The following is a 15088-nucleotide window of genomic DNA, read 5'->3' on the forward strand; positions in this document are numbered from 1 at the left end:
TTAAGTGGCTTTCTCCAAATTCCACAGCTACTGATGGGTAAAATTGGATCTAGAAGTCGGTCTCCTGATGCTTAATCCGGCGCTCTTTCCACTAATCCACTTCTGCTTCTGTATGTGAGAGGCTGCTTTTCTCCTGAGAGGGAGGCCAGCAGCGAGGACTGAAGGGTTGGCTGCTGGGATGTGTGTGCTGGGCAAGGGAGGAGTAGGAGAGTGCGGGCAGCTCCTCACACGCTCCTTCCTAAGTTTCCCTTCGTCCACTTCTTGTGTTTCAACGTGGAGATCAGGGTGCACTGGACAGATGTTCAAAAGCTCTCTCTTCAAGCCCCATCTAGCTGCACCACCAAAGGCCTGAGGGAAGAAGCACAGACTAAAGGAATCCCGGGAGAAACGCAGAGCTGGAGTATTATGAGGCCGGTTGGATTTGACAGTGTTCTGAGGACATCTCAAACTCCCACCATCTCTCTTTAGTGGGTTGGAACCAGTTCTGGGCTGAACGAGATGCAGAATATAGGATTTTATGTTCAACCTTCAAAAACCGACTTTCAGATCTCAACCATACCCCAACCTCAATCCAGTCCTGAAACTTTCACTTCTAAACCCAAATTCAATGTTTAATCCCATACATCCAGCTATTTCAGTCAAAGGGGAAGAGAAGAGGATATCCATATTGTTCTAAAAGCAATAACATTCTATTCTTCTGGAATGCAGAATATGCTGCCCCTTTTCAAACTAAGAAATTGCAGTATGAGATGAGTAATGGGAGAGGGAAGGGATCCAGATGGGCGTAAAAGCAGCAACAAGCTGTGAGACTGAAATGCAGAATCAGAGGGCAGGGGCCACAGCTATACTCAGATGGAAAGGAGGCACATTTCTGTCTCAAACATGCCCTCCTTCTCCTGGGGCTAACAGTCTATCCCAACAAGACAGGGCTGTGTAGAGAAATAAAACCAAAAGAAGAAACAATCCTTCATGTTCAAATTCATGATCTAAACATCAGGCAAAGAAAGGGAGAAAAATGAGATCTGGGTGCCACCAGTTCTTAGAGGTTTTTCCTTTCCTTGTATGTTGATTTAAAGTCCTAGGATAGGATAAGAAGATATCTCTCAGCCCTCTTCTCTCCTCAACCGGTCCCTATATGTGCTTTGCATGAATGTTGGTTTAGTGGAGACTAAAAGATCTTCTGGGGTAGTTAGTATTCGTGGACTCAAGACACAGTGACCCTGTGAGGTGACCCTTCACCTGCCAAACTAAACATGCTGCTGTTCCCTGGAAGACACCAAATGCCAAGAGCTGAGAACTGGAGACAGGGTTGCTAATAGTGCTGAAAGATGATAGTAAATTCCTTGCCTAGTAAGAATTTATCAGGAGAGTGATCTGTAAGGCATTTCAAAGGCAGCCAAGAAGAGAGCATACCGGTAGGGTTATAAAGCTAGCTCAAGGGGTTAGAAAAACAATCAATACAGGAGAAAAACAAAGTTTGACTTTGGTCTTTAAGGTGTGGAAAGGGGAGGGAGGAAACATCTGGGCATTTCTCAGAGCCAGGAATGGCTGTTTCCAGAGGGAAAGTGGGGGTGGATGTTATTGAAAAGATCCCATCTTCTCAGGAATGAAGAATGTCAATGTTTCACTAAGGGTTCTTGGAAAACAAATATCCCAATGGGGACCAGTAAACACTCCTGTTCTCCACTCTGACATTTCCAGAATGTGTGCCCCCTCCCTCATTCCAGGTGGAGGCGGGACGTGCAACACCAGCAGCCCTTTGTGGGGTCTGACCACTGCCTGCCTCTCCTTATTCTTGGACACCATGTCTGTCCATGGAGCTGCCCAGTGATGGTGAGGGTTGTAATAGGTTGGCACTGGGACAAGAGTCCTCATTTTATAAAAATTGGGTTCTCCCTTGCCAACAATCTTAATTTTGACCCAATTAAAATGGCGAAGATGAAAGCTTGAAAAAAAAATTGAATTGTGCTAGCTAAACCTGAGCGCCAGGGAAGAGGAAGGAGAGGAACGCCTCTCTCTGATTCTAGGAAGCCGCTACCTAGAAAACCAGAATTGGATAACATTTCCTCCACCTTAGTGGCCTCTGGAACTTCTGCAAGGGGAGGAATGCCATCCATAGCACAGTTATGTTCTGGAGCTGAAAGACCATTTGCTCAAAAGTAATGCCTACTAGTACAATCTTGAGTGCAATTATTTGATGAATATTTACCTCTCCCACTAGGCTGTAAGCTCCATGAGAGCAGGAACTGTATTGTTTCCCCTCGCCCGTCAAGAGTCATGTAGTAGACATTCCATAAACATTTACTGAATGAATCATGTCTGACATCAGTCTAGAACTTAGCTCCACAGAGCAATTTAATACACCTGTTTCTTTGGACACTCCAAATCTTGCAAAGTACGTCAAGTGTGTATTGTAGGCAAACGAGTAAAGCAACCCACTTATTTCCCGGCTGAGGACAGTAGACTGGCTATTACGACCATCTCCAGTTTACAGGGAAAGAAAGTAGGGCAAACATTATTCTTATTTTCCAAATGGGGAAAATGAGGGAGGTATTATTATCCCTATTTTATGGATGAAGAAACTGACACCCAGAGGTAGTTATTTGCCTAAATCACAGGGTAAGTTAGTAGTAACTGGATTAGAACCTAAATCTTCTGTCATAGCCTCAAGCTTTTCCCGGAAAACAGTTTTACACGTTCCACTCTATAGGCAATGAGAATGGTTCACAGAAGGCGCTTACTAAAGAATTGGAACACAAGTCAGATTCCTTCCTTCTATTGCAGGACCACCTTTAATGGTGACTTACAAAACATCACATTCACTACCTTACTTGATTCTCGTAACTACTTTCTTAGGTGCACAGGGCAGGTATTATCGATCCTATTTATCTCTGAAAGGCTGAAGTTCAGAGAAGTGAGGAGACTTGATCAAAGTCACATACTGCACAGGTAGCTAGGCCTGGACAAGAGGCCAAGTCCTTGGACTCCTGGCCCAGCGTTTCCCCCTCTACTCCACACTGCCTCTCCAGAAATTGCACAACACACACTTTAACTGTAGGGCTTTTAAACTTGGAGACTATCCAAATGAGGCTTTTCTGGAGTGGCTTTGAAAAAGAACTGGAGAAGGCTTTTCTACCTTTCTTCATGAGAGGTCGGAGGAAAGTTGATGACTATGGGGACTGTTTTTCTCCATTGTTTTACTCTTAGACTCGATTCATTGTCTATAAAGCCATTCAAGAATGACATGCCCACCCATGTGGTAAAGCCAAGGTATTGGAGGTCAGGATTCCAATCCTCTCTTTCCTTCACTCCAATTAGTAAAGTAATTATCTTATCACATAGATCTTCTTTAGTGAAAAATGGGTCATAAGATGCCTGGACAATGAGGCCCAACTTGGCTTGTTCTACCAAAGAAAAGCCAGCCAAATCACTTTAGGGGCCAAGTTGTATTAGTGGGCAAGTCTTCACTAGAAAAATTGCTAGGATTGAGAAAATCTACATTTGCTATGAATAACCACTGACTTCCCCCGTGGGCCCATACCCATGTGACTCCTATTAAGACCTTACTCACCTCCAGGCCTGTCCGCACTAGAATGTTATAGCCATCAAAGAATTTCTTGGTCATGGAAGTATAGACTTCTCATGACCAACAGACCCTCAGAACCAAAAGGCTCTGGCCTTCCATACTAACTCATGCTAGTCTTGAAATCTAGCCAGAGCTCCTCCTGGGGCTTGGAGGTTCTGTCCATTTCCAGGATGTCTAGAGAAAGCTGAGGTGAACCTTCTTTGAATTTCTTCCATAAAGTGGCTGGGAGGAACTCAGGATTTCCAGGACTGGGGGAACAGCGTGGAAGCAGGGTCTGGTATGCTGAAGCCACATTTTGATCCTCATGGCAGGCCTGGAAGCTCACCATGCTCCTCACCCTGTACATAGTCCACCCTTTTCCACAGGGGATGTTCTAAGACCCCCACTGGATGTCTAAAACTGAGGACAGTACCAAACCATATATATACCATGTTTTTCCCTATACATATATATTTGAGGTGTGACAGCAAAACTAGCAGAATTTCTTTTTCCTCTTTCATGGATAGAAGATTCATTCTTCCTGTAGATCTTAGCAACATCAGGATATGATTTTTTTTCTTTCCTTAAATCGAGAACTTTCACTTAAAGGAAGCACTTTACAGCTTTTCTTTGGCATATGCAAATTGCCAGCATCACTACTCTTTCACACTGGGAGCATTACTAAAGAAAATAAAGGTTACTTGAACACAAGCACTGAGATACCACGACAGTCAATCTGATAACCAAGCCGGCTACTAAGTCACTAACGGGTGGGTAGCATATAGAATGCTGGACAAAGAGATGATTCACATCCCCAGCAGGATGGAGCAGGATGGCGCAAGATTTCATCACACTACTCAGAATGGCATGCAATTTAAAACTCGCTATTGTTTATTTCTGGAATTTTCCATTTAATATTTTCCGACCGAAGTTGACCGCGGGTAACTGAAACTTCGGAAAGCAAAATCGTGGATAAGGGGGGACTACTGAATACACTTTCCCATCAGGACTGTACAAATAGCTACCTCAGGGCGACATCAGTTCAAGACTCCGACACATGTCCTGTGGAGTTCCCATCTCCCACAGAAGAGATGTGGAAGGTACTGCAAGACTCTGCTGTTTTGGATTCCTCACTGAAAAGTGAACAGGGCACTAGACTTACAGTTGGAGGAGCCACTGAGTCCTTGGTTTGCCACTCACAGGCCGTGTGACTTGAATTTTTCTGAGAGTCCCTTCTTCCATCTGCTGGATGAGAATAATTGTTCCTGCCCTTCCTACCTCACATGGTTTTTGTGGGGATCAAAGGAGATCACATATGTGTGGGAGAACTTTATAATCTGTGAAATCCTAGCAAATATAAGCAATTGCTAGGATTGATAGCAGTAGAGATAGAGACCATTTCCAGAAGAATTCAATGGGCTTGCTCTGGAAGCTTGGCTCCCAAATAGCACTGTAGAGCCAGGACCATAAGTACTCTCTGAGTCATTTGTCTGCTTGTCTAGGTATAATTTTTAGATGCCTCAGGTGGGCGGCCAGCAGGTAATTACACCTCAAAAAGTATTTATTAGGCATCCACTCTGTACATGTTTGCTTTAAAAGGTAATTGGGAAGCACTTGTTCGCACATGGACTTTTAATGAAATCGATGGCGCCAACCACCACCCACCAGCCACTGAAAGACAGGCCTCCTGGCCTGAGGGGCTAAGAGTGCTGAGCCCTCAAATATTCCCATTAAGGATTCTCATCCGGCCTGCAGAGTCTCCCTGTGTGGTTGGGAGACCAGGCACTAGCAGTGAGAGCCTTTGTCTTCCTCAGCAGTTCTCTTCCAGGAGCAATTTTGCACCATTCCTCTACCCCCAGGGGACAGTTGGCAATGTCTGGAGACATGTTGGTTTGTCACAACCAGGGGGGAGGGGAGTTGCCACGGGCATCTAGTGGGTAGAGGCCAGGGATGCTGCTAAACATTCTATGGTGCATGGGACAGTTCCCCACAACCAGGAAGTATCTGACCCAAAAGTTAATAGCACCAAGATTGAGAACCCCTGCTCTACCTTCAAGCCTCAATGCCATCATTTGTTTAGTCTCTAAAGTTCCTTCCAGATTTGAATTTAGATGATTTGGGTGTTGGTTTTTTAAGCCAAGTACAAAAATTTATTGTTCATGGGAATAACTCATTTTTAAGCTAAAAAAAATTTTTTTTTTTTGAGGAAGATTAGTCTTGAGCTAACTTCTGCTGCCAATCCTCCTCTTTTTTGCTGAGGAAGACTGGCCCTGAGCTAATATCCATGCCCACCTTTCTCTACTTTATATGTGGGATGCCTACCACAGCACAGCTTGCCAAATGGTGCCATGTCCACACCCGGGATCTGAACTGGCGAACCCCCGGCTGCTGAAGCGGAACGTGTGTACTTAACTGCTGCACCACCCCTAAAAAATTTTTTTTATTGTGGCAAAAAATACATAACATTAAATTTACCATCTTTCTTTTTTTTTTTGAGGAAGATTAGCCCTGAGCTAACATCTGCTGCCAAGCCTCCTCTTTTTGCTGAGGAAGACTGGCCCTGAGCTAACATCTGTGCCCATCTTCCTCTACTTTATACGTGGGACGCCTCCCACAGTATAGCTTGCCAGGTGTTGCCATGTCTGCACCCAGGATCCAAACCAGCCAACCCCTGGCTGCCGAAGCGGAACGTGCGAACTTAACTACTGTGCCACCGGGGTGGCCCATAAATTTACCATCTTAATCATTTTTAAGTGTACAGTTCAGTAGTGTTAAATATATTCACACTGTTGGTAAACATATTTCCAACAGGAGATTTGTTTTTGACGTACTGCAGTTATTCAACAAATACTTTCTAAGCAGTTACCAGTCTGAATACGTGGAGATGTGAAAATGAGTAAGACTCAGTCCCTGCCTTTAAGGAACTGTGTGGAGAAGTGAAGACACGTATGTGGACACAGAGCTGACAACACCGAGAGAACAGAGGTCACATGAATGCTACTACAACATATGACAAGATATTAGGGATGGAAAAGGTCACTGGCCTGGGCTGTTTAGAAAAAGCTTCCTGGAAGAGGGGAAGCGTGAGACAGATACTGATGAGTAATAGACTCAAATCAACAGAGAGAAAAGGAAAAGCATTGGCTGGTCGACAAGCAGGTCAGACTTGGGCTGAATCGGGCAGTTCTTTTCATTACCTGATCAGTCCAATCTAAATTTCTGAACCAGAATTAGTGAGTGTGTGTGTTTGGGTTGGGGATGGGAGGGGAGGTGGGGATGGTGGTGGATGAGCTCAAGGAGAGACAGAAATTAACATTTATTGAATATATCCCATAGGATACTGGCTTTATTTTAATACTCCACAAGAAACTTCCATTTTACAGGTAAGTAAACTGAGAATTAACTCGTTCCAGGTTACAAAGCTTGTAAAGAGGGAAGCAGTTTACAAACTCAAGACCATCTCCAGAGCACCTCCTCTTCTGCTAGATCATTGATGGTTCCTCCCTTTCTACAACACACTGATGCAAATCATGGAAAAATTCATTATACCCTTTCTGCTTCCAGCGTCAGGGCCACTTAACCAATGCTTCCTTATCCCTAAGGCAACCTGACCTGCCTATGTCACCCCACGCAGAATTGTACTCTAAAGAAGCAGCTAAAGCAATTACGTATTTCATAGATGTACAAACAGGCACCTTTAAGATCTAAATATAGAGGAGAAAAGGGCACTAATAATTCTGCAGCAATGGTACTCTCTCTGGGTGATCTGCCTTCACAGCATGCAGCTCAGTGTGAGGTTGCACAGAACATCCTCAGGCATATTGTGAAACTCTCCCCTGAAGTGATGTCACTGCTAATGCTGAGGATATTTAAAGCAGGGAGCAAACCAATGGGAGGACTCGTGACTCTGACAAAGGATGAGGAACGAGATGTGATCGATAAAGCTTTTCAGCTCAAACTTCATTCATCCTATGAATAAAACAGCTTAAAATAGACTTGAGGGATAATTTTGTTTCTTAGAAATAGAATTCGTCAGTGCTCAGCACAGGGCCTAACATAACGTGCTCACCGAGTGTTTTTGAACATCAAAATATGGACCGGTCCCAAATCCTATGACCAGCAGCCCCCACCCCTGTCCCAGGGAGCAGCCTGCAGTTTCTCATTCCCAGATCTCCAGGGAGAAGGGGGCTCTTCAGTAGGCACATTCTGGGAGGGGAACAAGGCAACAAGGCATGTCTTCCTGCTCTGTATGCTCAGCCAGGAGTTAAAAATCGGAAGGGAAGAGCTCTAGCCCCCTAGGTTCCTGATTGCTTGTTGTTTTCGGTAATTTAGAATATATTCTTGGGATTATTTGCTCATGCCTACTTTTTTGACACCTCCTTCCCACCCCAAACAATAACAACAACAAAGCAACAAGAGCGACCATAGAAATTCCTTACGCATTTCTTTGTAGGCAGCCAGGCTGCTAGATTAACCCTCAGAGGAAAGCAGGAAACCTTGATAGCCGGACAACTTGAGAAGCCCCAACCTGTATGCCCATACCTCCATGCCACTTCAATAAGCCGATTCAGTTCAGAAAGGTCGTGTATGTGGTGCCGGCCTCTCTGAGAAGGTCATCTGATCTGGGTACAGGGTGTTCTTGTTGTTGTTTTTCTAAATCAAATGGGCTATTTGGTTCGTTTCTTGGACATAATTTTTTACCTACTGGGTTCCTATTTTCTTTCCCCAATCCTAAGCGTCTCCTGCTAGTCATTCATTCTGTATAACTCTGCTCTTTGAGAGAACATATTATAGCCCTGTCAGGAGCAGGCTCAACCTGTTCTTTGAGCTCCCTGGTTCCTGGAGGCAGGAAGCATGCAACAGGATCCCTGATACCAGCCACCCTGAGCTCCATCCGGTAGAGCATTTTGGTTAAGCCCAGAAGCTTCAGAATTCAATGACCTAGTGGGAATCCTGGCTCTGTCATTGCGCAGTTACTTATTCAGTCAAATCCTTCCTTTTTATAACGGTACTTATTTCATGGGGTTAGGAGAGCGTATTCATAAAGCACTGATCAGGTACTATGTACCCGGTGCACAGTGCTCAATAAATGCTAGCTACGTATTATTATTACTACACCGCTGAGTACAGCTTTTCTCTATTCACCAAGATGTGTTTTGTTTTGACAAGACTCCTAGTTGGCTTCTGTCTCAGAGTTTTCTTTGAGGACAATGAGAGTTTTAAATATGTTTTCATTCTGAATGACCAAATCCTAATCCCTCCATGTTTGAAAAAAAAAAAAAATTGGGGCCGCCTGGTGGTGCAGTAGTTAAGTGCGCACATTCCGCTTCGGTGGCCCGGGGTTCGCAGGTTCAGATCCCGGGTACAGACACGGCACCACTTGGCAAGCCATGCTGTGGCAGGCGTCCCACTTATAAAGTGGAGGAAGATGGGCGGGGATGTTAGCTCAGGGCCAGTCTTCCTCAGCAAAAAGAGGAGGACTGGCAGCAGATGTTAGCTCAGGGCTAATCTTCCTCAAAAACAAAACAAAAAAACAAAAATTGAAGTATAAACTCAAAAAACAATTTTCATATCCCATCCCTCTGGTTAATAGCCAATAGACATTTTGGGGATTAGAAAGCTAATACATCATATTAGAGACTACAACGTAAAATCTTCTAAAGTGGTGTAAAACACATGGGTCTGAAAATCTTTTGGACTTGAAATTTTTCCAAATCAGCCCAGCGCCATTTCATTATAGTTATACCTATAGCCACACTTCTTTGTAGACAAACAGCCTTAAAAAAAAGTTTTTCCTCAAGTTTTTTGAAATCAGACATCCATGGTCTTTCCAGACAATCTCAGAGTTATGGTCCTCCATGGCTCTCTCCCCCACCACACAGTACACACCAGTCTCCCTCCCTCCTCTCCTGTTACCTATCAGAAATGGGGAATGGCTAAGAGCTTTGGCCATGGAGTCAGCCTATCTCAGTAGTCAGCTGTGTGACCCTGGGCAAATTACCTGCCCGCTCTGAGACTCAATTTCCTCATGCTTAAAATAGAGATAGTTATAATATCTACTTCCATAGGATTGTGGTCAAGATTAAATGAGGTAATATGTAAAGAGCTTATAGCACAGGAACTGGCACTTAGTAAGAGCTCAATAAATGTTTTTTTTTTTAAACATCTTGTTAGTTGGGAGAGAGTGATCTAGTAGCTAGACCTGCATCCAGGATTACTCTGCAGCAAATATACCAAGTTCCCCGTAAACATACATTGTGCTAAAAACAAAAAGGTCTGACATATTATGAATATTTTTGTTTAGGCTGAACAGCCCACCCGGTGCCTTCAGATCTAGATTCTGGGTTTGTACCTGAACGCATAACTCATATAATTCACCTAAACAGCCAGGAACCCTTGGGTACCTCTACCGTGGCTGGGAACAACGCTGGTCCACAGAGGAGAGGTAGGCATGTGAGAGGGTAATGGGAGCGTGGTGTGTGCGGGTCAGATCCTGCAGTAGCTGAGCGATACACCCCAGGCTCCGCTGAAGTCTTCCTGCAGTTTTACCAGGAATGGCACCTTCTCCCACTCCCAGCTGATTGCTCAGCTCCCCTTGACCCTGGCATGCATCCTCACCAGGAACACAACACTAACGGCTTCATCTGTAAAAACGAATAAGGAGCTCTGCCCAGGATCTAAAGGAAAGCAGCCCTCTTAGGACATAAAAACAGAAGTAGTAGAGAATACTGCTTAAAAGCTCAATTCAGGATTCAGACAAGCTCTAGGTTTGAATCTTGGCTTCAATACTTTTCAGCTGTGTGACTTTCAACACGTTGCTTATCGTTCTGAGCCCCTATTTCCTTATCTGGAGGCAGGGCTAATAAGCCTACCACATGGGGTTACTGTGAGGGATAAATAAGATAAAGTAAGTGAGGTAATTGGACCAGTGTCTGGCAGAGAATGTTTAATAATGATAGCTATTTACAGTAGTTTTCGTATCATTAATAAATGAATTTTGCTGCTCCTTCACATTCGTGAGATTTTAGGGGGACTCCACATTCACAGAGAAATCTAAGTTCATCTGTTACTAAGAGGTCCGCTTAGCCAAGTACATGGAGAGCAATAGCGTGGTTACATTAAGGCAAACGTGATGTTAAAAAATTAAAACAGGCCAACCTAACTGTCCAGGTTGATGACATTATTCTTTGCTTAAAGATTTTCAAGCCAGGATCCCAACAGCCCTTCAGATAAACACTTACTACGACTGCCTTCAGATTCCTGTCCAGAAGTCAATTAAATTCAACCATCATTTGAGTTATCGTTCCATGTCAGGCCTTCTGCTAAGCACTAAAGATTTAGAGATGTATTAGACACACTTTTTTTCTTGCTTTTTTCTCCCCATATCCCCCCAGTACATAGTTGTATATTTTACTTGTGGGTCCTTCTAGTTGTGGCATGTGAGACGCTGCCTCAACATGGCCTAATGAGCGGTGCCATGTCCACGCCCAGGATCCGAACCCTGGGCTGCCGAAGCGGAGCACGTGAACTTAACCACTGGGCCACGGGGCCGGCCCCAAGACACCTTTTTTTGCTCAATGAAATGGTAACAGTTTAGTTGTTGCTCTTTTACCTACAAAATCTCCCAGAACCATCTTCTCTACTCCATCTTTCTCCACATCCTTCAAGATGCTTCTCAATCTAGATCTGGGTGAGAACTTCTCTCTCTTTGTGCTCCCCACCATTCACCCAACTCTGACCTCCTTCAGCTTTTACACAACTCAACCATATTATTAATTTTCAGTATTCTCTGTTTAACACGTATGAATCTCATCTCCCCAATCAGATTATAAGTAACTCTAGGGCATGAGTCTTCTGTTGGCTCATTTTATATTCCTGTAACACCTGCCATTCTGTTATTCCTACTTTAGATCATCAATGATGATTGTCAATGAAATTTTATGAGCTTACATGAAACATAGTTTAACTTATCTCTCTAAGTCAATTGGGCATGAGATAGATTTGAGGCAATTGCTACTTTTCCACACCATGTCACCTGATTCACTTAGGAAATTTCCTTTCTGTTTTTGCTGTCTAATTCTCTTTCTTCCACAGTGTTGATGTTGAACACAAGATTGCTGATTTCTGCATGGAAAATGCCATTTCTATTTTTACATTTGGTCTTGAAAAAACTTGAATCACTATCAGCCACTTGGAAACCCTTCTAGAAGAGGACAAGGCATCTGCTCAGCACATTTGCAACTCAACAGCCCTGCAGGAGGGGAAGTGGAAGGGATTTTGCCCCCATTTCATCTACTTAAATAGAAGTAGAAAAGTGCCTATTAACTCTACAAGGATACTTGCACACTAGAAAAATATCCTGATTTCTCTGAAATCACGCATTTAGGATCTCTTTTCACCACAGAACACCAGAGGTATTACTCTTGTTCTGTAATGAACAGAGTATTGGGGCTATTCTCACATTGAACTGCCATCCATGAAGTTATGGACAACTCAGTGGTAACATTCATCCAACTGAAACTGTACATCTTATACCTGAACATTCTCATTTCTTCATAGTCTTAGAAAAATGTTAAAGAGACCAAAAAAACCCTCAGTATATAGGAAAATATCTCCTACCCTTGAAGACCTGCCCATATGTAGGAGCAGGTGAGCAAGGCTGAGGCACAAAGGATGTTTGATTATGCTTGTGTGCATGTGGGTGTGCACATCTGTGTATGAATCAGAACCTTCCCAAAGGGAGGAAATGCTTAATCCTATCAGTCAAACTGGTGAAAGAGGTAACAGGCTCTGGGCTAATTATAGACCTTAAATTGGCGTGTGCTGTACCTATTGAGTACTTTGCTGATCTCACTTTTTAGAGCAATTGAAACAAAGGAGAGGCAAAGAAAAGGTAATAAGGGATTCAGACCATGACTACAATTGTTTAAAATAGCATTGCCTTTCTTACAACTGTAGACACCTGGAAAGCCTCCTGGAGTCAGATAATTAGACAAAGTGGGATTCCATTTCGAAAACAGAGTGGAGATAACATGACCGCTGAGATCTGGGTGTAGAGGTGAAGAGGATTATCTGAATACTGTACTGATTTTATTTGATTTCAAGGATGTTCTCCAGTGTCACTGTTGCTCAGGTGCCAAAACGTCTCTGTGCTACTGCATGAACCCTGGGGTCGTCCAGAGAAACTGGTTTCTGGGCACCAGGACACAATAAACCTTCAAAAGGAACTCTGGAGAGATGACATGGCAACATATCTGGCTTGATCACCCTGCACCCCTTTCTCTGGGAAGAAGGTAGAGCCCTCTACCAAAGACAGGGAAGAAACTCTCACCCTCGGAAGTGAGGACAGTAATGAGCTATTGCCCATGCATCTCTAGGGCCTCTCTGGAAAGAGGAGGATGGGCTGTCCAGAGATGGAGCCATATCTGGGACTCCCTGCCCAGTAGAGCACAGATAGGGGGTTGGAGTGGCCTGGACTGGCGCTCCCAGGGACACCCAGGCAACCCAGCTTCAAAGCCTCCCAGCCAGGACACATTTTACTGGTCAGTTCCTCCTTGACTCCACATGCTAGGTACTCCCATCTCCCTTCAAGAATCTCACAGGGTCTTCTGTGGATATTAAGAGCCAGGTGGACTCCACTAGGCAACTAGAGAAATTGCAAACTATACATTTATAGAAAGGCACAAGCTGTCTCTACTTTTCTTCCATAATTTATTTCCTCATCTGTGAAATGGGAATAATAGCCCTGTCACATCTACTTCACAGAGTGATAGTGCTGTTTAAGATGCAAAAGCTATAGAAAGCAAGGCATTAGTACCGCTGTCATAGCTATTTTTACTATTACACATCCCTTAGGTCCATAGTTTCAGATAATATAAAACAACATAATACTTACTAAATACATCTCAAAAGCCAGTCCACAGCTTGCCGAGGTGGCTGCATAAAAGCTTGTTAAAAATTCAGGTTCCCTATCCCAGCCTTAAGCCTGCTGAATCTGAACCTTCAAGTGTGGAGCCAGGAGGGAGACCTGTATTTTCAACAAGCTCCCAGGCAATGCTGACCATCAGCTAAGTGTGTGACCCAAGTTTGCTCATTCTATGAACACTGGAAGAACCTCAGCCTGGTTTGGAGGAAGAGATGTAACGACATACACCACTTCCTACGCCTCTCAAACTTGACCAGTAGGGATAGGTTACAGCACAGGTGGATGACAATTCTTTTCTATGGGAGTAAGCAGCAAAAATAGGACTTTAGAGGGGTTAAGGTTCCACAGGAGGACCACCAGAGAGGGGGAGGAGTGGTTGGTGGGAAAAGGAATTGGACTCACCTACAATGATACCACAAGCACTGACCAATCCAATCTCCTTCTTCAGGGCTACTCCACCCCCTCCGGAACCAGTCTCGGGGCTGGCGTCCGACTGGCTCCCACCTGGGTGGTTCTTTTCAGTGTTGTTTCGGTGCCTGGCTCCTTTTTCCATCTTTCTCAGTAGGATTTCAACCTCGGAAAGGTATCTCTCTTTCTAAATGCGTGTGGGTGTAAATATATTTAGAGAGAGTGCCTTTCAAATTGAAACGTCCTTTCCTGAAATAAGGACCACTCCTACCCTCTTAAAAAAGACCCAGGCAGTTAAAAGAGAAAACTGAATATATTTCTACTCCGTGTTGACACTTTCTTGTCATTCGTGCTTACAAGCAAGGAAAGTGTTGTCAAAAGGGGGGAAAAGGACATAGATATTTAAATATAAAAATAGAACTGTACCAGCTCCTCCGGCTGGAATTCTCATGAAAGGGATGTAGATCTTCAGAAACCAGGATGGTCCTGCAATGTGTACCAGGCAACGGCTTAATTCAGACGCTGCAGAGAGTCTGGATTTCCCTCAGGTCTCCCCTTAAGAAAACAGAGATTGTCTTTACCTCCCCTTAGCGTTTTCTTTTATGATGAGAATAAAAATAGTTTTCATTAACTGAAGAGAAAAAAGGGTAATCCTCCAGTACTTTCTTCTCTTCCAGGAAAACAATTGTGGACCCGACCGGTTTGCTCTAGATCTTGTTTGCACCTGCTGTGGGTTTCTTTTTCCCTCCCGGTCTCCTGCCTTCCGCTTTCTCGAGATGTCCTCTTCTGTCTCGCTTGTCTTCTTGTCCTTGGTTTTCTTCTTCCAGTCTCGGTCCTCACGGCACAGGCTGCCCCATCTCTCTTGGTTACGGAGAGTGGCTCGGGCAGATACGAACGAACGTGCTTCCCTTTTAGCAAGGGGTTTTATGCGCTGAGCTTAGCTCCGCCCCCACCTCCTCGGTTCCGCTCCATCCTTCAATTTAAGATTAGCACACAGCCTCCAGAGATCGCCGAGAAGATGGATTAAAATATTTCTCTTTGTAATGGTCGCTCTCTTTCCATCCTTCTCCTTGTAAGAAGTGGAAGTAAAATCCATCTATATCAACTGTTCCGGGAGAGTTCGATGGCTGGTATAGCGTTACAGGTCAGAAGAATTCGTGAGCTTTGTAAATAAGGGACTGGTTGTCCAG

General features: G+C 44.1%; 2 protein-coding genes across 7 annotated transcripts in view; one reads left to right on the top strand and one right to left on the bottom strand.

Annotated features, from left to right (window-relative positions):
- Positions 1-15005, bottom strand: part of SLC7A8 (solute carrier family 7 member 8) — a 50969-nt gene extending 35964 nt beyond the window's left edge. Inside the window, exon 1 of one of the 2 annotated variants that reach the window (XM_001493818.7) lies at positions 13893-15005. In XM_001493818.7, coding sequence (XP_001493868.1) covers positions 13893-14043 — 151 coding nt within the window. In that variant the 5' untranslated portion in view covers positions 14044-15005. The remainder of the gene's footprint in view (positions 1-13892) is intronic. The other variant, XM_014733498.3, reaches the window with a different exon arrangement.
- Positions 14864-15088, top strand: part of RNF212B (ring finger protein 212B) — a 64874-nt gene continuing 64649 nt past the window's right edge. For 2 of the 5 annotated variants that reach the window (XM_023622318.2, XM_070241195.1), the window contains exon 1: positions 14869-15042. The gene's annotated coding sequence lies outside the window, so the exon portion shown is untranslated. Of the gene's footprint in view, positions 15043-15088 lie in introns of all 5 variants that reach the window. The other 3 variants (XM_070241216.1, XM_070241214.1, XM_070241204.1) reach the window with 2 other exon arrangements.

This window comes from Equus caballus, chromosome 1 (assembly GCF_041296265.1).
Source record: "Equus caballus isolate H_3958 breed thoroughbred chromosome 1, TB-T2T, whole genome shotgun sequence".
Taxonomy (NCBI): Eukaryota; Metazoa; Chordata; class Mammalia; order Perissodactyla; family Equidae; genus Equus; species Equus caballus.